At 39.4% G+C, this 22189-nt stretch overlaps 1 protein-coding gene across 1 annotated transcript; it reads right to left on the bottom strand.

Annotated features, from left to right (window-relative positions):
• Positions 1–5310: 5310 nt before the first annotated feature.
• Positions 5311–13810, bottom strand: LOC140241774 (peroxisome assembly protein 26-like). The gene is made up of 5 exons (XM_072321528.1): positions 13444–13810; positions 10348–10482; positions 9608–9900; positions 6418–6564; positions 5311–5408 (listed from the first exon to the last, which is right to left on the bottom strand). The coding sequence occupies exons 1-5, from the start codon at positions 13701–13703 to the stop codon at positions 5311–5313; spliced, it is 933 nt and encodes a 310-aa protein (XP_072177629.1). The 5' UTR covers positions 13704–13810.
• Positions 13811–22189: the final 8379 nt, after the last annotated feature.

The following is a 22189-nucleotide window of genomic DNA, read 5'->3' as shown; positions in this document are numbered from 1 at the left end:
ACGAACTCGTTGATGAAACGCCCCCGTTCTCAGTAACTGTCTGAAAATCAAACTTGACACTGCCATCATAATGTGCATTTTCGTATTGCACATGGTTTCATACCGTAACTTGAAAGTGTGCAGCAGAAAGTAGGAAAAGCTTATCTCAAAATCTATTCAAATTAGAGTGAGACAACTCAAGTAAGCAGTTACTCTAGTCAGATGCCTACTAACAATCCACTGTGAAAGGACGCCACAAGGAACAATCATTGATGTATTACCCTTATAAAAGTATGAAGCAAGATCCAAAACCAGGGCCATCTCATTTTCAAGACCAACAGAAAACCAGAAAGTAATACTGAAATGATAATACAAGTGAACATAGGCAAAATTAAGAACAAAAAAGAATAAAAATACAGTAAAGAAATAAAAAAAAATGGAAGAATAAAGAAGGAGGAAGAAAGAAGAAGAAGAAGAAGAGAGAAAGAAGTTGTGGAAGAAAAAGTAGACTCAGCCCAAATTATCGCTGAGTTGTTCAATCAATGAATTTCAATATGTGCATTGAAAATATTGAATTTCAATATGTGTATTGAAAATATTATTCTCTTTATATGGGGGGATATTTTCTTTTAAAGTATATCAAGATGAATGCCCTGAGCTGCAGGCAAAACAATAGACACAAAGATTATAATTCTTCACTTCCCCCTATATAATACATTTAGAAATTAAAAATTGACTTTTATGTAAAATAAATATGGGTAAGGGTGGTCCATGCACTCAAACACCTCTGTAAAATCAAGAGAGAAAATATGCGACAACAATGATACTAATCTTTCATGAAAAATATTTTTGCGACAATTCAGGAAAGTGGTTAAATGAAATATATCCTTAATGCACATACAATATATTTACCATTAATAACAAGAAAAAAAATCATGCATAGATTGGAAGAACAGAAAAAATGCATGCAGCCAATGAATTGAAATCAATGTTAATATTGCAAGAATTACTAGCGATTTTATCCTACATATATCATGAAATTCTAAAGCATCGACAATATCAAGCAACTTAAATACACATTTACAACACAAATTCCTTGGTGTCATATTTCAGCATGCAATGTGACTCGTTCAAAAATCTGCGATATCATTGGGACATGTATTGCACAGGAAAGCAAAGCTGAGCGGATGGAGAGCTGCAGAGTCTACCAGTGAGTGTTAACAGTATGAGAACATACAGAGCATTTTGGGTATCGTGCATGAACTGACAGGTAAAAATATCTGTGACATTTCAAATGATATTGTCAATTTTCAAATATTAACAACCACAAGGAGGGAAAAAGACAAGAAATTCATGGGTATCAATTCTCAAAACTAGCTCTTTCCAACATTCATTCTACAATATGTTTCTTCCTCAAGTTACAGTACACAGGTATTGTGACAAAGGGATCGATCGTACAATACTTTACATTAATAAATACTTATAAATACTATTATCAAACTGTGGTCAAATCAAGGGCACAGCTTTCATATAATGCATCATCAGTGTTATCATGTTAGTTTCAAATGTTTCAGCTCCATGTGCTTAACTCATCAAATGACAAAATCTTTATAAAGAAGAAAATATCAAACAAAAATATTAAACCTGGATTAACACTACAGTAGCTGTCTTTCAGTCCCCAAAAGAATATCACCGAAAGCGTTAGTAATTTCAGCTATCTACGTCAGAAACTTCATGCGATGAATGCCTTCCATCGATCAACCAGCTTACTGGTTCAAATACCTCCGTATCAACATCACAGACTTCATAATAGGCCCCTACAGATTATTAATGTGTCTAAAGTTGCTTTCCAAAACTGGCGACTTCTTCCGAGCTTTTATGTAATTGTCTCAGTTGATGAAGATGGAAAAAAGGTAGGCTACTGCCTGTTTCAATGCTTATCACTGTAAACAGAATATAACTACATGATGACCTGCTTAATGATTCATGAAGTATACCCCCATCCCAATATACTTGTGAGATAATCCAGCAGGAACAATAACCAGTACTTTAGGACGAATAGATTAGCAGATTCGGTGCAAAGTCCTAAGATGTTACTTCAAGCGCCACATTTGTTACATACCCTTTCTTATTGGAAGTGACACCATCATTCAGGGGTCCTGTGCGGAATATGAACGAAAACATGGCCATTGGCTAAGCAGTGCACTGTAATGTGTCTAACCCATGCAGTGTACTGTATACGTTGTTATTTTCGCGTACAGATATTTTCCCGAATGAGGAGGTCACAGACATTTTTGTGAGATGCTGTTTTCGTGAATTGACACAGAGGCCTTCATAAGCACACTACTACCTTAGCGTATGGTGACATTTTCACAAGTTGTTAAATTCGCAGTCTAACTGTGATTCGTGAAATTCGCAAAAAATTCAACCCTCGCGAAAAAACCCCAGCTTATACGGTATTCAGAATCACCAGCCCAGACATCTTTTATGGCAATGATACTACAAAACAGAATTTATGCTGGACTGTGCTTGCTCCACCTGGTAAGATGGCAGAGAGATCCAGCCCATTTCTTTCCCCCGATATAAGTACATGTAGTTCATTGGCCGCACACAATGCACCAATGTTTCTTAAGACCCGTCACTGAACATTTGACCGGCCAGAATGACCCGTCAGAGTGACCTCTGGTATTGTCTAAACTTGGCATCCTGTTACCATTCTATCAGTGAGACTGTGGCAGTGGAAATTCAGAATTGATTTCCATTCAACAACACACATACACACTAGCGAGACATGTGATACAACATTCCTTGTTTGTTGGTAGGCTCATACAATGTACAGGGTTACTCTGTTATAGCAAGATAGTCGAGACCGCAAGAATTTTCTTGTTACAATGAAATCTTGTTACAACAGACGAAGTAAATAAGAGAAATAATGCATTTTACCAGTTAGGCCTAAATTCTAAAGATCTTATGAAACCTTGTTGTATCCATGTTCCTTGTATAACAGGTTTGCAGGTAGTATGTATCTGATTAAACCTAAATGTTGCACATCCCCAAATCCATGACCTATGACCCTGTTAGCATCACATCTACCAAGCAACACTGCTAAACATTACAAAGAGTGGAGAAAAAAAAAAATAAAAGCTGACTTTTGGCAGAACTTCTCATGGGTGTATCAACTGGTGATTGCTAACATGCAAACCCTGAGCATAAAATCATTCTAACTCTATTCGCAGCATGAGTGTATCATATATAGCACATTCTACACAAACAAATCCTTGAATCAATTGAGATGAAAACCAGCACAGTTTTTACTCAGGCGGGTAAGGAATCATTAAAGTGATTTTTTTTTTTTCCTACCGTCATCTACAGCGCGAATGAAGAGTCAGCACTGTTTTTTAAAGAGTGACAGTTAAATACCATGAGTTGCCAATGTTCATATCAACATCAAGATTCTATCCAGAGTCACTATTAAAAAACTGATACCCTCACATTGTATACACTAATGGCTGATCATATAAAATCAAACATGAAGGTTTTACTGCCATCATATTCCTCATCAGGAATGATGATGGTTTGCTGTGACTAAATTGCAATCACTCGTTTGCCATGAGGAGCAACTAGAAATGCCATTGCACTATTTAGTTTGTGCAAATGTAATGGGGGTGTGTAAAATGCCAGAGGAAAACTGCACATACTTCAAATTTACTTTTGCAGCAATGAAACACCAGAACACACATACACACTCACATACGCAACATCTGCAAACCATACACTCGAAAGTCATACCACAGAAGCAGACAACACACAATCAAGTGTCAACAGAAATAGGAAACATGGATGTAGTTTAGCGCGAATATCAACATTACACAGCAAAACTCTACATACGTGAGGTTCGCTGAATTACCCACATAAATGAACAATATTTTCTGCTCTCTGTGACCATGGATAACGGCGGCATATTCTCATAACTAAAATGTGGCAGACCCATGGATTTCGACAAAGCATTCGATTTAACCTTCTTTTGTGCAATCTGGCCAAAGCTGGCAAATGACTCTGACATTCAACAACATGGTACATTTCACAAATTTCAAGCACTGCCTAAATTCACACTACAATTCAGCCCAATGTCTATAGTCCTCTCATTCTTGAGAAATAAAGTAATACTGGACCACCATAGTCACAAAAGAACAAACACAAAAAAAATGTCAAAATAATATCCCAAGTCCAAACACTCAATATTGTGGCCACCGCAGAGATTTCACACTCTTTCATGTTGCCCTCTGACCTGACACAAAATGTATCGATTACACAAGCAATAGATCCAAGTATACAACATATGCCAGACATACGCGAGACAAACTGAGCCATCGTGCGCTAGCTAGTCAAGAACAAAGACTGACCATGTTCCGGTACGTGAATTTACCTCAGTACAATGGCGACTTCTGGCTTTTGGTTTGTTTGTGTTTTCAAAGCAAAAAAATAAGGAAAAGAAAAAAAAAACACAAAAACAACCAATCCCGTGATTCCTTAGTATCGAATCTGGACTGATTTCACAAAGGTCAATTTGCATTAATTTCCTCTCAATGTTCCTAGCTGTGGTGTCAGAGACCAAATCATTGTCTCCCTAAGAAATCCAGCTTGCAGCTGCTGCTGTTGTCCATGGCAATGGATCCATTTGCACCTGTTGACTGGCCGATGCATACGGCATTTGAGTTGACTTCATCACTGCCTACAATTCTATATACACATTATTTTAGAGTAGCAATCACTTAATATATGGTCATTGTCTCACATGAAATTTTGGATCTTGCAGAAAAATATGTTCTTTTCTTTATAGCTCAGATTTTACAGAAAGTACTTTTGTTACAGCAGCACACACTGTCCTTGGCTTGCTTAAAGCTCTTAACTTCTCGAAAACTTCTTTTCTTTTTCGTCAGTTTTTCTTTCATCCGCACAAAGGGGAAAACCTCCCACAAAAATATATAAAGACTCCTTCCTCAGATGCAATGTTCCGGTCGTATGATCTCTCAAAGTACCATCCAGTTTCCAAAGGAGAGGTCAACAAATCTATGACATATGCACGTCACATCTGTAGCATATAAAACTTTTGACGTAACTTTTGTTGTAGTCCACTATGTACAAGCGTCACACTCTATGGCATTACTAGTACAAAGAGGGCAAAAGAAAAGGGGGGGGGGGGTTCTTGTGCAGTATGCACTAATGATGCTTCTACAAAGTATGCTTTGGAGGTGAGTACTTCAGTTGTTTTTTTTTTTCTCCTTTTTAAACATCTTTTGTTTTTTCAAGAGTTCATCGTCCTTCCTACGCCTACTGGACCATCACGTGGAACGGAGAGAACAACGATCGCCACACACCGATCACGCTTGTCCACACCGCGGATGCGTGGGAAGCACCAGTGGGAATACCTGCCAACAAAATAACACATGAAACATCAAATCCTGCAGATAATATGCCAAGGCCACTATAGAACTATAAAATAAAGATATTGAAGTGGCTTTCTCATTTTGGATCTCATTGTCCTTGTACAGACAATAAGGTACATTATCTCTTTTCTACGAGAGTGCACTAGGCATAATCATGAAACCACTGTTTGATATACACTGTATTTCACACTTTAATAACAAAATGTTGTTATTATGTTCATCTCTAATGTAAATGCAATTTTAATTCAAGGTCATCATAAGCTCAATTCTGGATAAGTTACTCAGGCATCTGGCTTGTCATACGTAGTCTTCATTAGCTCATGATTAGGAGTTTGCACTTTGTACATGTGTATATTGTCCATATACTACAGTCTATACTACCCTTAATTATCTAATTGCCATTTTTCCGGGTTTGCTCAGCATGTCATTGGGCACATGCACTGAAACTAATATTGTTGATGAATAGTGAATACAAAATTTCCCAAATCCCTATTGTAGAACAATGGCCGTTAGATTGGACTGTGAAAATGTTTCACATAAGTGGATTGTTAACTTACTCTTTGTCAATTATTCTGTTACATTCTATACTAGTTTTAATAATTCCTTTTCTTTCATCAATTTGAAATTTCTCTTGTCATCTATTAATCTTTTATTTTTGGTACTTCCTATTCTTTTTAGGGGGAGGGATTCCTGGAGACTAATTCAAGAAACTCTTGATATCTATCTTTTTCAAAGTATTTTGTATTGGCAATGGCAAAGATACCTCCAGTCCACAGGATTAACTTTTTTTTTTTTTTTTTTTTAGAAAATGTGCTTTACAAAATAAGTTATTACAGAGAAAAAGGATTGGCAAGGAGCAACCAAGTTTGTGCATGCACGTATACAATAGACAGGCTTCTAATTTCAAAGACACATGAATTGTATACTGGATGTTGATGGAGTCGGCATTTGTATCCTATTGAAAATGGTAGGCATGCTATTGGCCACTCACTCGTATTTGATCTAAACAAAAGCAGGTAAAGGAAGACGCTGATGATCGCAAGGTTCTGGATGCGGTGCAAGCCGTTGGTGGCTGTAGGACTCAGGTGGGACACAAAGAAAGAACGAAGCTTTTGGAACAGACTCAACAAGATGTTCCCTGTGGGGGAGAGAGAGGAATGGAATCAAAATGAAAACACATTACTAGATAAGAAGATGAATAAAATATAATACGAGAATGATTAATAAATAAAAACACTAATAAATGAGAGAAGCACTCTGAGAGCTCAAACCCAAGCAGCTCATTTCCACCACTGATCTTGTTCTCCAAAATGAGATCAGTGATTTTCACTCATATGTATGCATGCTGAAAATCGCCCAATTTTCCAATATCGAAGCCTTTAGTTACGTCATCAGCTTCCAGCTGCGCGGCGCCTCGCAGAGAGCACGGAATTTAGTGTGCGTATGCAAACCTCGAAAATACGCAGCTTGAACTCCCAAGTTCATTGACCCTCCCTGTCAAAATATTGAAAAATCCATCATAAAATCCATAAAAATTCCTGGAGCTCTAACAAAATATAACCATCTGTTCCTTGTGTCATTCTCAACCTTACCTGTAAGTTTCATCCAAATCCATTCACAACATTTTAAGTTATTTTGCACACAGACAAAAAAAAAAAAAAAAAAAAAAAAAAAAAACGCCAATGAAGACATTACCTCCTTCCCTTGCGGAGGTAATAAGACTATTCAAAATAATGCATTTCCTACCTACCTCCAGCAGAGCATTTGCATAACCATGTTCATCCGAGACACAAATCCATAATTACAGCTAGCCAAACTAAAAGCACATCCAAGTTCTGATTTAGACTTAAAGTCGTAGACAACCGCTCTAAATCTGTGATATGAGCAGTGGATTTACTAGGAGCACAGGAAATAGCTTATTACAAGCTTTAAGTAGCCAGACCTAAAGCAGAGTTTACTGCAAATTAAAATATTGATGTCAGGAATAACATCATCACTTGCTCATTCATAAACACCTAATCTCTGCATTGAGGTGCTTTACAAACACAATGAAACAATCTGTAAGCTAATTCATCATTGGCAAAACAACAAATTTTAAAAGCCTTGTGATAAGTCTAACCAGCCAGGCACAGGTGTCTGATCTCCTTGCCCTGTTTACATGACAATTTGAGATGCTATTCCATACCCTGCATAAGTTGGCTCTGATAAATGCAGCAAAGTCATATGAACAGACTGGGAGAAATTTCATTTAATAAATTGTAACCAATATAATATAAAGAGAATGTCATGGAATTTCAGAGCTTCACAGAACATGTTTTCACGAAACAGTGATTGATATTAGTCACAACCACATGCTGACTTTTGCTTGTTAGTTTGTTTGGTTTTCATTTTCCATCTCACAAGACGGCTAGAGAGCACACATTCAGCTGCACTAGCTGGTCTTTCATGGGGTCCAATTGTAAGCACTTGGGGTGGAATACTTCGTCTGATTGTGCACCCTGCTCTTTGCAACGCATGAATGAAGTAGGATCATTTTTGTGAGTGGCTGGTGACTCTCTTACACACGGAACCTCCATTTTATGTCCAATCTGAGGGACATAGTTTTTTGCGACTGCTATAGGGAACAGCATGATGACATACAGCGCTGCTCATTAAAGGTCCTGTTTACCTCTAGGACCAGTGATTTAAAAAATGTTGAAGATAGCACATTTGATGCATATGTGTAGGTCTGTTGTATCACAAAACATCCTACCATATAAAATCTTTGCAATAAAGCCTAAAATATAAGGGGATATCAGTATTTTTCTTATTAAACCGTAACTGTAGACGGTTTAGTCTGGAAACATTTTTATTATAACTATTGTTCACATTTTGTGTATTTAACAATACTTTGTGTATCTAACAATAACATCAATTATACAGATTCAAATTTCTACATTTGTTGTTTCTATCCCTAACTCACATTTTATAACTATTTTAAAGGACTAATGCTGGGTTTTTGTTTCTTCTGCAAATGGTAAATTATGCCTTTAAGACTCACTCAGGTTTGAACTTGTGCCCGAGCCCAACCATTTGCTTAAAAAAGCAGATACGTTGCCGACTGAGCGACTTCGCCATAACATCTGATCATAGAGAAAACATGAACAGAGTCATTTGGGATAAGAATGTTTGCTCACACCACTCTGCACCAAGTCATGGTCTCAGGAGCTTCCTAATGACCTACCGCAAAAGCAATTAAAGCAGCCTCAACATGCATTGTGGATAAGATAAGTTTTACATGGAGATTTGAACTAATTAATATTTCCCATGGACTCTTATTACCAAGAAGGGCATTCAAATGGAGAGGCAGTGTGAGCAAACATTTTTTTATTAAATATCCCAAATGACTTTGTTCATGTTTTCTCTATGATCAGATGTTGTAATAAGAAAACAAGGAGACCTTCAAGGCACATAACATGAATACAACTGATGAACAATTAGAGCTCAGTGGATAAGATGTCGGACTCTCAGTTAGGAGGTCTCTGGTTCAAGATTGCGGGCAGCAATAGTTGCTCCCGTTGGCAAGGCACTTCATCTGCATCATCAAGTCTGTCATGGTCAGACAGGGGCTTGCAACTGTTGGTAACAAGATACCTTCTTCACAAGCATTTAAGGACAAGTCCACCTTCATACACATGTGAACTGAGTGAATGTAGCAGTATAGTAGAACACATCATCATGAGTTTGAGGAAAATTGGACAATCCATTCCAAAGTTATGAATTTTTGAAGTTTCTGCGCAGTCACTGCTGGATTAGAAGACTACTACAGCTTGTCATGTCACATGCGTACAACAATATTTTGTGAAATTCTCTTTACATTTTTCTTATATCATTGTACACATGAGACATCATACATTGTAGTAGTCTTCTCATCCTGCAGTGCCTGCTCAGATACTTTAAAAATGTATAACTTTTGAATGGATTGTCAGATTTTCCCCAAACATTCACTGATGTGACTACTAATATTGATGCATTCACTCAATCCATATGTATATGAAGGTGAACTTGTCCTTTAAAGTGCTTCCTCAGTGGTCAACTAAAAAAAAAAAAAAAAAAACCCAAAACATAAGAAAAGAAAACCCCCAAAACACAAGAAAAGAAAACTAAACCAAACACACAAGTAAATGAAACAGGACTCTCACCTGGCCGTGAGCACTTCTCTGATCCATCCCCTGCCCCGTTCTTTGGCTGCTGCTGCTGCATCTCAGTCAGAAACTTGAGGTACCTCATCTTCCTGTCGGGGCTGAGGACGTCGTTGGCCTCCACGTACTCCCGCGCCTGCCTCCATCTGCCCTGGGTGAGGTACACCCGCTTGATGTACAGCTCCAGGACCGAGCAGTACTGATTCATGGACCATCCGTTCTGCGCCCGCAACCACTGCGCTGAGAACGCCTCGGCGGCGGCAAAGTTCCGCACCTTGCTGAAGAGCAGGATACTGTGTGGGCAAAAGAGAGTGGAAGGGATAATCAGAGCAAAAAGGCCAGTCTGGCAAGGCTGTATCTTTGGTCACATGAGGCAGGGTATCCAAGGAAATATTACCCACACAGAAATGTGCACTGCAACTTCAAATATTCATTACTTTGAACTGACTGTCCGATTTTCTTCAAACTTTCACTGATGTCTTCTACTATCATTATTGAGCAAGTCTGCATTTTATCAATCCACATGTTTATTAAGGTGAACTTGCCCTTTAAGGTGAATTCCATCTGTGATTTATTTTATCAACCAATCCTGTCTTCCAGCAAAATCCAAGTAAAATGGCTGCAGCTCTGTTCTCATCTTATGATAGACAGTTAAGTATTAAAATATTCTTCATTACATACTATGGAAGTGGAGTTTAAATAGATATATTAAGTAATATATTCACAATACCGGTACTCACCACATTAGTACTATCTTTGGAGGAAGTTTGGAGATCTCCCCATAGCACGAGAGGAGAAATGGCTGAACTTGGTCCCATCTATCTAATTCTGCGTAGGCCTGCATGGCCAGTATGCATACAGATTCCAAGTATTCCCTGTGGTAATGAGATACAACACTTTCACTCACATCACATATTGTCAGTAACAAATATAGGAAGTACGATAAAATTATCACCATTGTCTCTTTCTAGCATCCCTACACTGTATATGGCTGTGAATTGGGAAATAGAAATGAGAAAATAAAGATGAACTTGAATCAGTTATACAAAGATTACCTTTGGCAAACACAGAAATGTCTCTGGAAGAAGGATCTCTTTCCTTTTCCTTTCAATTCTGTATTCCCACCATATTGTCAGATTTTTAGTGCAGGTGTAATGTATGTTACAATCAGCTTCTTTCTTTAGTTTAACCTCATTGTTACATGTAGTTGTGTATGATATATGTCTACAGAAATTGTGCAATATTAATGTACAATTATCATTATTATTATCATTCCATATTATTATTATTATTATTATTATTATTATTATTATTAATATTATTATAATTATGATTATAATAATAATAATAATTATTATTATTATTATTATTATCATTATTATCATTATTATCATTATTACTATTATCATCATTATTATTATTATTATTATTATTATTATTATTATTATTATTATTATTATTAGATTATTATCATTACTATTATTGCATCATCATTATGATTATCTCTCTAAATAGTATTTAATTACCAAGAGTTATGCCATGTACAAAGAATAAACGATCCCACACAAGCATGCATGTACAGTACATGAAAATGCATGCACTCATTCAAACAGAAATATGCATAGAATTGTACACATTTAATATAACTAACAAATATTCTGCTTCAGCACAATCCTATCAATACAAGTAAACCAAACCATGTACTATATGATTATACACTCTTTGATATTATCACTAGTCACTCAGAGATATCAACTTTACTAGCATGTTGATGTGCTTTCATTGACACACAATAACCGGACATCATTCATTGCATTTTCCACAATAATTACACCAAAACAGTATATATTTGATAAAACAGCATTGAGCAGAGTGGGATATGTTAATTGATGACAGCTTTTAGTCCATTACTTTACTTTATCAAAGGAAGATAAAACTAATAATTAAACACAGCTTCAAAACACATACAGACCAAGATAAAAGTCATCTAGCATTTGATCAATACTGACAACTAACTAGAAATATCACTGAAGGTGATTAATACCCCCGCCCCGTGACGACAGTCTTACCCAAGGAATGATCTTTCCTTGATCTTCTGCCATTTAAATGCCATTACCATGGCAATGCAGCTTCCGACACGTCCGAAAAATATGTCTTGCACATCTTCCCACCAAGACTATTGTGTGTGCCACATTTCATAAGCTTTTGTCAAAAACTGAGGAAGTAGTTCAATCCACAAGATCTTTCCTTGATCTTCCGCCATTAATATGCCGTTACCATGGCAACGCAGCTTCCGACACGTCCAAAAAATATGTCTTGCACATCTTCCCACCAAGACCAATGTGTGTGCCACATTTCATGAGCTTCAGTCGAATACAGAGGAAGTAGTTCAATCTGCAAGATCTTTCCTTGATCTTCTGCCATTTATATGCCGTTACCATGGCAACGCAGCTTCCGACACATCCAAAAAATATGTCTTCCACATCTTCCCACCAAGATCAAGGTGTGTGCCACATTTCATAAGCTTTGGTCAAAAAACTGAGGAAGTAGTTAAATCCGCAAGATCTTTCCTTGATCTTCTGCCATTAATATGCCGTTACCATGGCAACGTACTTTCGGGTACTGTCAAAAAATGCGTCTTGCACATCTACAACCAAAGGCACACATCTGTACCAAGTTTCATGGAAAGTGGGCAAAAACTGAGGAAGTAGTTTGCAACACAAAATTTTTCATCATTTTGGCTCATAATATGTGAGCTGTTACCATGGCAACATACTTTTTGTCACTGTCAAGAAATGTGTCATGCTGACCTATATCCTAAGACAAACATTAAATATGAATTCCATGAGAATTGGAAGAACACTGATGAAGCAGTTTTGCCATGAAGCATTTTGCCCTATATTTTACCAATAACATGCCGTTACCATGGCAACGCACTTTTTGCCACTGCGGAAATATGTGTCTTGCACATTAACATATTCAGATGAACATCTGTACCAAATTTCATAAAAATTGATCAAAAACTGTGGGAGGAGTTCGCGACGGAAGATTTGTAACCATTTTTGCCCATAATATGCCGTTACCATGGCAACGTACTTTTGGGTACTGTCAAAAAATATGTCTTGCACATCTACAACCCAAGGCACACATCTGTGCCAAGTTTTATGGGAATCGGTTGAAAACTGAGGAAGTAGTTCGCGACGCAAGATTTGCAACGGACCGACCGCCCGACCGCCCGCTGATTCCTATATACCCCCTTCAAACTTCGTTTGGCGGGGGTATAATAATCTTATGACTACAATGTACTTGGAGTATTTTGGGAAACCAAAATTCTTGGTGAAGTACTCAAAAAATCAATTCAGACTACATGATTGACATATAAGCTATTCAGTTAACAGTCTTACAGGTATTGTTTACAATTTGGAGCAGTGATTTAAAAAATGTTTGAGTTATCACATTTGATGCATATATGTGTAGGTCTGTTGCATTTACAAACATCCTACCATATAAAAATTTTGCAATAAAGCTTAAAATATACAAGATGTTACCATCTTTCCTCAATAAGCCATAGGTGCAGACAGTGTATTCTAGAAAAAAATTTATTACAACTATTGTTCACATTTTGTATATTCAATAATACTTCACATTGATTATTCTGATGAACATTTTTTTACATTGGTTATTTCTATCCCTATCTCACATTTTACAACTAGTTTGAAGCACTAAAGCTGGGTTTTTGTTTCATCTGCAAATTATGGTAAATGATGCATTTTAAACTTCTGGTGGTAAACTTGAGCATCGCGCTGTACATATAAGGACATGCATCGATTGATTACCTCATGGCTTCTTTGTGAATCTGTTTGTGGATGTGCTGACCCCTTCTATCTGCATGGTCATGCTGCCCTTGGTCCTCCTGGCCTCGCTGACCACTGCATGGGGACAGGTTGGGGAATATCACTTCCTGGCTGGGGTCCAAGCCCAACCGGCAGACGCGGAGGACCTCCTCGTGGCGTCGGAAGAGGAGCAGGTCATTCGCCGCCTGCAGGATCTTCACCCCATCCACCTGGTTACCATGGTAACCCACACCAATGTCCATCTTGGATTACTGCGGCCCCGCTGGCCCCGCAGGCGTTTGGCTGGGGATGGCTCCTGAGGGATGCCCCAGTAACAGGCAAGCTCATCTATTTAGCTGGAGCTCCACCAGGTGTCAGCTATTGGCAGCTCGGTGGAAAAAGAAGACTCTCAGCTTGATGCATCTGTTCACATTTAAGAAACAAAAACCAAGTTTAGGCCCTGTCACACCTTTCTGGGCAAGCTACGTGGGCTTGTTATGTGCGGGGATTTTCCAACAATTTTTGCAGGCGAACAAGGATTTGGGCAAGTTTGTCATGCATGTTACCCCCTAGATCCTGGACCAGTGCTACCTACATTCTACATACATGCATTCCATGTGACCTGCATATGTCAGGCGTATGGCTGGTGAGTGAGGGCTAACAACTCGGTGAAGGAATCCCTCTGAAGGAATTTGATATAGCAGAAGTCCCATAGAATGTCATTATCTTGGCTGCAGCTGACTCTCAACGAACCAGCGGAGAGGCAGTAACTGACCCTCAGCATGCATGCAATTTGCCTGTATGCAGGGCTCGATACTGACGGTGGCCCGGTGGCCTGGGGCCATCAAAAATGCACGTCGGGCCACCAAAATTTCAGAAATGAAGATCTTGGTGACCCGATCGGGTCATCAAAAAAGGTCGGATGTTTGCCGTTGGGCCACCAAAAATAAAAGTTAGTGTGGAGCCCTGCTGTATGGCTCGCTTCACGCCTGCAGAACTGACCAGCTACATGGATATTGGCAGTTTCGACACTGTTCCTTGCCAGTAAAACACCCGTATTACGCTCGTGGAATGCCCGCAGATAACACGCGCTTCCTATTGCATAAGCATCTAGATCCACGGGCAACTTACATACTTCAAGCAGGTCAACTGCCTGTGACTTGCGGCAGCTACGGGCTTCCTAATGGTGTTCTGTGTGGACCTCTGCAGGCAATCCCCGCGACTCACCCGGAAAAAGTTTTGGTCATGCTCGCCAACATCCTTGTCCACTCGCAGAAAATTATCCTGCATGCGTGCTGGAAAATCCCTACTTGTAACAAGCCCGCGTAGTTTACCCAGAAAGGTGTGACAGGGTCTTTAATGATACCTCAAGTATCACAAAGCTTTTTGCTGTCAGTGCAACATTTATACAATGTATTCAGAATGGCCATTACTATACTCACAAATGGACAGAAATTTGTAATGCATTCACAAGAAATGATTAAGGAAACCCTCAGATCCAACTATTCTGCCAAGAAGTGCCATTGGCTAAACTTTTAATGTACGTTTCAAATGTTTAAATCTCAAATGTCATCTTAGAATATTTTGTCTATTTTCTATTCATGTTATATTCTTTCATTTCTCCTCCTTTTTTTTTTTTTTTTTTTTTTGGGGGGGGGGGGGGGGCTTCCCTAAGAGCTTCTACCCGGAACATATCTCAAAGTGATATGCCTAACATAGTAACATCTGTGCATTTCATGTTGTTTAAATACACCAGCAATCATATGGGCTTTACACATGTGTACAGATATCATGCAATGTTACAATGTACATCCTGCCACTATACCATTCCAATATATATATGATCCAACTTTCCTGAGTAGAGTACACATATTATATTGTTTGCTTCAGAACTCATCCTGCTTTTAGCCTTGTCTGTTTTCGTTCAGGAAGTTGGCCTAATCTCTCACTGATGCCTTTGGAATTTCTGCGATGAAATCTGACCTATGCATATATGCATATATCTAGGGCCTTAAGAATGATGCAGCGGATAGTATGTTCATCCTTTTCACTACCCCACCCCATATGCTACCCCCCCCCCCCCCATATACGCTGTATTCAGAGATGCCAAGTTCAAAAAACTTTTATGAGTGAGATTTTTATGACTCGGCGTCTCGGCGCTCGCGCGCATGCGCACGGGAACGAGGAGGGTGTCCCCCTCCCATGGTAGGGAGCTTTTTTAAATTATTAGCTCTTAATGATGCAATCTGGTGCATACTTTAGTGACTATTTTTTACTAATTTTGAAAGGCAAAAGGGAAATATACCTTCAATTGCAACTATCACTTTTATCCTTTGAGCTATGCTCCTTATTTTTGGCCCAAATTGCAGACTTCACCAGATGCGTGAGAAAAATGGGTGCCATGCGTGAGATCGTGAGACAGACCCTAAATGCTTGAGTCTCACGCAGAATGCCTGTGTATAGTGTCACCAACAATTAAGCCATGGAAATCAGTCAGCAGGGCGCATCTAGCTTTTTGCTGAAGGGGGGGGGGGGTGGACCAAATGACAATTCTCCAAAGAGGCTGACAAGCAAGCAAGCAAGCAAACAACAACAACAATAATAAGCACAAAAAAAAGGCAATTATCCCCTAAGGGCAATTCTATTACGTAATACTCGTATAAGTCTTCAGAGGTTAGCATTTCCCAGGTGTTTAAGGCAGTGAAGTCACATAATGAAATTCAAAGTAGGTAAAAATTCCAGGCAGACCCAGTTGGCTATAAATACCCGTGTCAGTGAGCAGTAAGCATCTTTTTCAAGTGTGACGGCAGTGAATTATACCAGGGAGGTGAGACACCTCCGTGATTATACATCTCAAACTCCAATGTCTAGTGATCAGGAAGACGACGCTACCTCTCAGCCCCCATCCCCGCGGGGAGATCAGGGCATGGAAGGCCGCCTTGAAGCTCAGCTAGAGAGACCGAGATACTCTCCCGCTTCATGGATAGGGCGGCGGCACACCGTGGTAATGACAAACGGCATGCGAGCCATGCCAGCTGGTGCAGGAGAGCTTCTCCTCCCGGCGATTAGTCCGGACATGCGAGCCATGTCCGCGGGGACAGGGGCGCTGCCCCGCCCATCGAAGACTTCAGCGAGCTAGCCATCCCCATCGGCAGCTCAACAGACGACGATATTCTCATGTCAGCCTCCTTCCTGGCAAAACTGATTGCGTTGCCCTGTATGGGTGGCCTTGACTCTGCCCTAACCACTTGTGGTTATGGTCATTTTGACAACCGAATTGATCCGGATGCCATGTCCTTACAGCCAAACTCTTTCGAAGCCTGGTACCAAATTTGATTTTAACTTAAATTCTGATCTCATTTGGGCCAAATTTAAAAATTGGCTGATTTGCTAATGAAGGCAGTCACACTGCCCATATCAGATAGTAAGTGCTCTATAAAATCGCGAAGCAAATGCTCAATTGCCATCGAATGCCCAAGCAGTTCTCACACCAAAAATCGAGAGCAAAATTTGGGCGATCCTCCTTAAGGCCTTGGGTCTTGTGAGCTCCCAACTTCTACAACAAAATGTAGTGAAGGGACTTCTACCACATAGATAAATCCTTTCTGAAATTCACATATCATGCACGGATAATCATCCATGCAATTGCACAACGAGAATTGTAACAACTCATGTCACCATCGATGGCCTGACACTCCCGGGCTTTGCTTATCGTATGATCCGAGCATGCACCATCGAGGTATCTTAAAACTCCTTCTCAACCCTTCTCAGCAACACTTGCGCAGCAAGTCGATTCCACTTGGTAGAAAGTTGTTCAGAAAGACATCTGAGAAAAATTGACAAGTGTCACATAAGCATACATCGTGTGCCATGAATGTCTCTACGCAAGCCAGCAAAAAAAAAAAAGAAAAAAAAAGAAAAAAAAAAAAGGATGAGTACTGTCCAAGACCGCTCAGTGCTGGAAATCTCAAGCTTTTCAAAGATGACTGGTCAAAATAATTCCCGAGCCTTGGATATTGGCCACAGTATTTGGCTATGAAGCCAATAATTTCATTTCAACCCCATACCAATAAATTTTTCCTCTACAAAGTGTACATTCTACCGAGGAGGAAAAGGCAACCCATGAAGAATTGTCTCCGAACATTCTCGCAAAGCAAGCTATTAGAGAGATTCCTCACATGGAGTATCAACTCTATTCTAGCGCTACCAAAGACCGGCGGTCTAAGTCCAATCATAAATTTGAAAAACTTGAACAAATTTGTAAGATACGAACACTTCAGAGTGGAACAGTTTCGCTTGATTACGGCCTTAATTTTGCCCCTCCAAAGGGTGCATATTTATCCGTATCCGTTCACCTTGTTCATCAAGCATAGTCTTTCGAATGGAAATACTAAGTAGTATTTTCACTGCATTCCTTCAGTGCCTTCCATCTGGCCTTAATTTGACCCCACAGAACTCCCTTAAAGTTATGAAACCTGTCTTTGCCTCGGTGAGTAGTGGCATTACAACAATCACCTATTTCGATGATATCCATATTCTTTCTCACACCAGAGAAGAGTGTCTTGACAAAGCCAATGATCAACTTGTCACCCTTAAAGAGTTTCAGTAAGGATTTCGACAAATCCAGTTTCAACCCAAAGCACGTCGAGACCTTCCTTGGTTCTCATATTAATTCCCAGCAAATGATTTTCAGTTTTTTCCTCAGAACAAGCTTGACAAGGTTACTGCCCTTGGAAATTCAATCTTGTATGGCAACGAAACCAAATTTCGGGATTCTAATGCCTTCCACAAAGAAATTTACATTCTCGTCACTTAGGACTAGAAAAAATAAATCAACTATCCATAAATGCTCTGCGTAAAGCAGAAGATGACATCGACACGAAGTTTGGTGTCGTTATCTAGTCATGCGATACAAAACATTCTTTGGTGGTGGCTGTCTCGCAAGACAAAGAATTACTTTCCACCTTCATTAGCATGATAATTTCAAGCGATGCTTGCATCCCAGTATGGAGAGTAGTTAATTCTGAACAATGACAATTCCTTTGCTCAGAGAGTCTGGAGTGCCAAACAGAATTCCCCGCATAGCAATGTGTGTGAACCTCTTGCAATTCAGAACGATCTTGAAGCCCTGTGTGGCTCGTGTACAAGAAATGTGCTTATTCATAATTCGGTCAGACATTTCTACAGCTAGTAGCATACCTGACCCGAACGAATTCACGGCCAACATTGGAATTGGTGTCTAGCAATTGGATATCAGCTTCACATTCAACAGATGTAGATAATTCTGAAGTTTTCTGCTTGTCTCGCAGAGACATGAACAACTAATTACTATTTTACATGTTTTTCACCACACAATCCACAAACTCTACATATGGATTAGCAACACTTCTCATGTCAAATGGAAGCCAAGTTTTATTGCCCTGAATTTTGATGCCTTTTTCCTTACCCTAGAACGTTTTCAGTCCTCCACAAGCTTCAACTGAACAAGGTGACCTGAGCAATCCTCACTGCCCCAATGGCGGCGGCAGCCATGGGCCTCATTATCGCTCAAAATGCGAATAGCCCCACCTCTATTACTCCTAGAGAAAATTCTTGCCCCACACCCTCACCCACCGACGAGCCTCCAGCTCACACTAGCCACCTGCATGGGTGCTCTCTGCTAGCGATGACAAGTGGCAGACACATCGCAGCACATTGCAAAGCTCCTCTCATCGTCATGGCGAGACAATACCAATAAACAAAACAAATGAGGGTGCTTGAAGACAGTAGCAATGTCTGTATTCTGAACAATCTTGTGATCCTTTTTAACCCGTCTACAGAACACGTTGTCAACATCTAAGCCTATAGCATAGCTTTTCAACAAAGCCCACCCCACGATTAACTCATAGACCTGCTCGGTCTTCCATACTACTTGAAACCGAGAGCTATGACATAGGCAAACAGCCCCTATAGTCAGAACTTATGAAGGGCGTATCTAACTCCGACCCTCGCAAGCCTAAATACAACAACATTTGGGATGTTTCAATTGTTTTGAATCACCTTTTATCGTTTCAAGATACCTATGAACTATAGACTCCTTCAGTGACTTGAGTCAAAAACAATTTTCCTAGCTCGTTTCGGCAAAACGTACACAAATGCTGAGACATCTAGTTCTTATGACATTACCGGAAGATGATGCCACGTTTGCACATTAGAGATATGGAAGGTATATCTCTAACCAGGTAATTAAAGTGCCTTCTTTTACCTCCAACCCTAAACTCTGTGTTCCGATCAACTCTTCATGAGTATATTAAATGCACAGAACATCTCCAACGAGCAAGTTCAGAAAGCAAACTCATAATTCCTTCGAAACATCCCAACAAATCGGTGACGACAAGCATCTTGGAGCGGAGGCTGAAAGCCAGTCCCTCGCAGCTGCTTGTATAAACACTTAAAATATAACTAATATACTGTCAATAGCTGTACGTATACATCCCTGTACACTGTACTGACTGTGGTATACAATTAGGTATGAATGTATTGTTGCTATGGGAACATGTACCGAGTTTGATCTGTCTTCGAGATCAGTATGAAAGGGTACCACAGGACGTATATACCTCGTGCTCATATACATAAGGATTTGGGAGCACAGTCATCCCACGTTCATCCCAGACTCTGGTCTGGTAAGACATCCACGGATGCTAATATGAAAGTGGTATCACATTCTCAGCTCATAGCTACAGAAGCGCCGCAACTTCTAAACTTTCGCGCATGAAGTATAAAGGTCATAATGAAATCTTGTCCACAACTGACTGGACGAACGCTGGTACATTTTGAACCTTCTACCTTCTAACAATTGATTCCACATTAGTTCAACAATTCTCAGTTCTACTGAGTTAGAAAGATACATGTAAATTGTGATAGTATGTGTATATACCTGTATATTAGTATCTCAGTTAAGAACAATGTCATAATACGAGTCAGATAAGACACAAGACCATAAATCACGTTACGTTGTGCATTGGAAAATGGCGACACATTATTCGGCCACTCGTTTAGGAGATTCGGTCCACCAAACTGATGAATTTAAACTCTAATATCAACCCAAAATGCAATGGACTTGCCTCTAATTATTGCTGCAATATTACTATGCCGAATATGAACTGGTTAATGTCTCATTCTTCCTTCAAATGTACATGAATATTAAGGAACATGATTAGGATTATGTCTTGATTGGAAAATCGGTACAAGAGGTCCATTGTATTTGATTAACTTGTCTGTGCGCTATCATGCTTAATCCTGCTCCAGTTAAAGCACGCAAGGTATCAAAATGATATCAAACTCAAAACCTATGCCTTGCACCTTATACTAGTAGGTTCTCAAGCAAACTTTGCTCGAGTTCTTCTCTTGTTTGCGACAATGTGTGTCACCATCGATAGATATTCTCTATGCATGAGGAGTCATGACCAAAGTTTCAACCTTGTTGTGAAAACTGTCCATCATCCTTCTTGTCCTCTTGCCCTCACTCATGCCACTAGACTGACTTCTGTACGGAACTTTGAACATGCTAACCTCTGAAGACTTATACGAGTATTACGTAATAGAATTCCTAAATTATACAAGTAATAAGAAGTATAATTAGAATTCTATTAGTAATAATGAAGTATAAGTCGAAGAGGTTCCCACCCAGCATCTCATTTGATCGATAGGGCCTACTCTTCAGTTCTGAGCCCTCCCTTTACAACACTGAACAGAAGTCAAGACTGGTTGGCCCTTATACTGTATACTGATGTTTTGCTTAATTGCTTGACTTGAGATGTCCATACGTATAAGAATGCTCCGTGCCTTTGGAACAGCAATGATTGTGCTTTACTTATTGCTTGTCTGTATGATGAGAAGGACCAGTGAGCTAATTGTCTGCATTGCACCCAATACTGCATGGTGTTGCTGGTCTGTCTATTTAAAGCCGTATTCTCTTTGAAAAGATGCTTACTGCTCACTGACACGGGTATTTATAGCCAACTGGGTCTGCCTGGAATTTTTACCTACTTTGAATTTCATTATGTGACTTCACTGCCTTAAACACCTGGGAAATGCTAACCTCTTCGACTTATACTTCATTATTACTAATAGAATTCTAATTATACTTCTTATTACTTGTATAATTTAGGAATTATCCCCCCCCCCCTCCCCCCCCCCCCCCCCCCCGACCAGCTAAATACAAGTTAGTGATAAGGTTAGAGTAAAGATTAGGTTAAGAGTTAGGTTTAGGGTTAGAGTTTGGATTAGGATTAGGATTAGGTTTAGGATTTAATAGGATTAGGGTTAGGGTCACAAGAAGGGTTTGGGGTAATTGCCCTAGACCCTCCCAAAAAGGTCATTTTCTGCTGTTACTTCCCCCCATCAGCTGAAAAGCACATATAAATAAATAAATAAAAGCAACAACAACAAAAAAGCAACCAAAAAAGACTGAAAAAAAGGGAAAAAAGGAGGTCTTCACATTTTTTGCTGACAATTCTAGCAACAAATCAGCTGACAGGGAAGTCACAAGCAGATCTTGGTTTGGAACACTTTTTGGGGAGTATCCAAGTCATCTGAAGAAAATATAGCACAAAACAATTGAAAAAGACGTAGGCCACATATTTGTATAATGAATTCATGTGACCACATTACAGATAAAAAGGGCATGACAAATTGAAACAAGTTAACATGAATAAACTTGCATCAAAGTTCCTCCAATGTTATTACAACTATTCTTACATTTAATATC

Source organism: Diadema setosum, chromosome 2 (genome assembly GCF_964275005.1).
Source record: "Diadema setosum chromosome 2, eeDiaSeto1, whole genome shotgun sequence".
Classification (NCBI taxonomy): domain Eukaryota; kingdom Metazoa; phylum Echinodermata; class Echinoidea; order Diadematoida; family Diadematidae; genus Diadema; species Diadema setosum.
The sequence above is the reverse complement of the archived record's forward strand: the minus strand, read 5'-3'. Positions and strand labels throughout refer to the sequence as shown.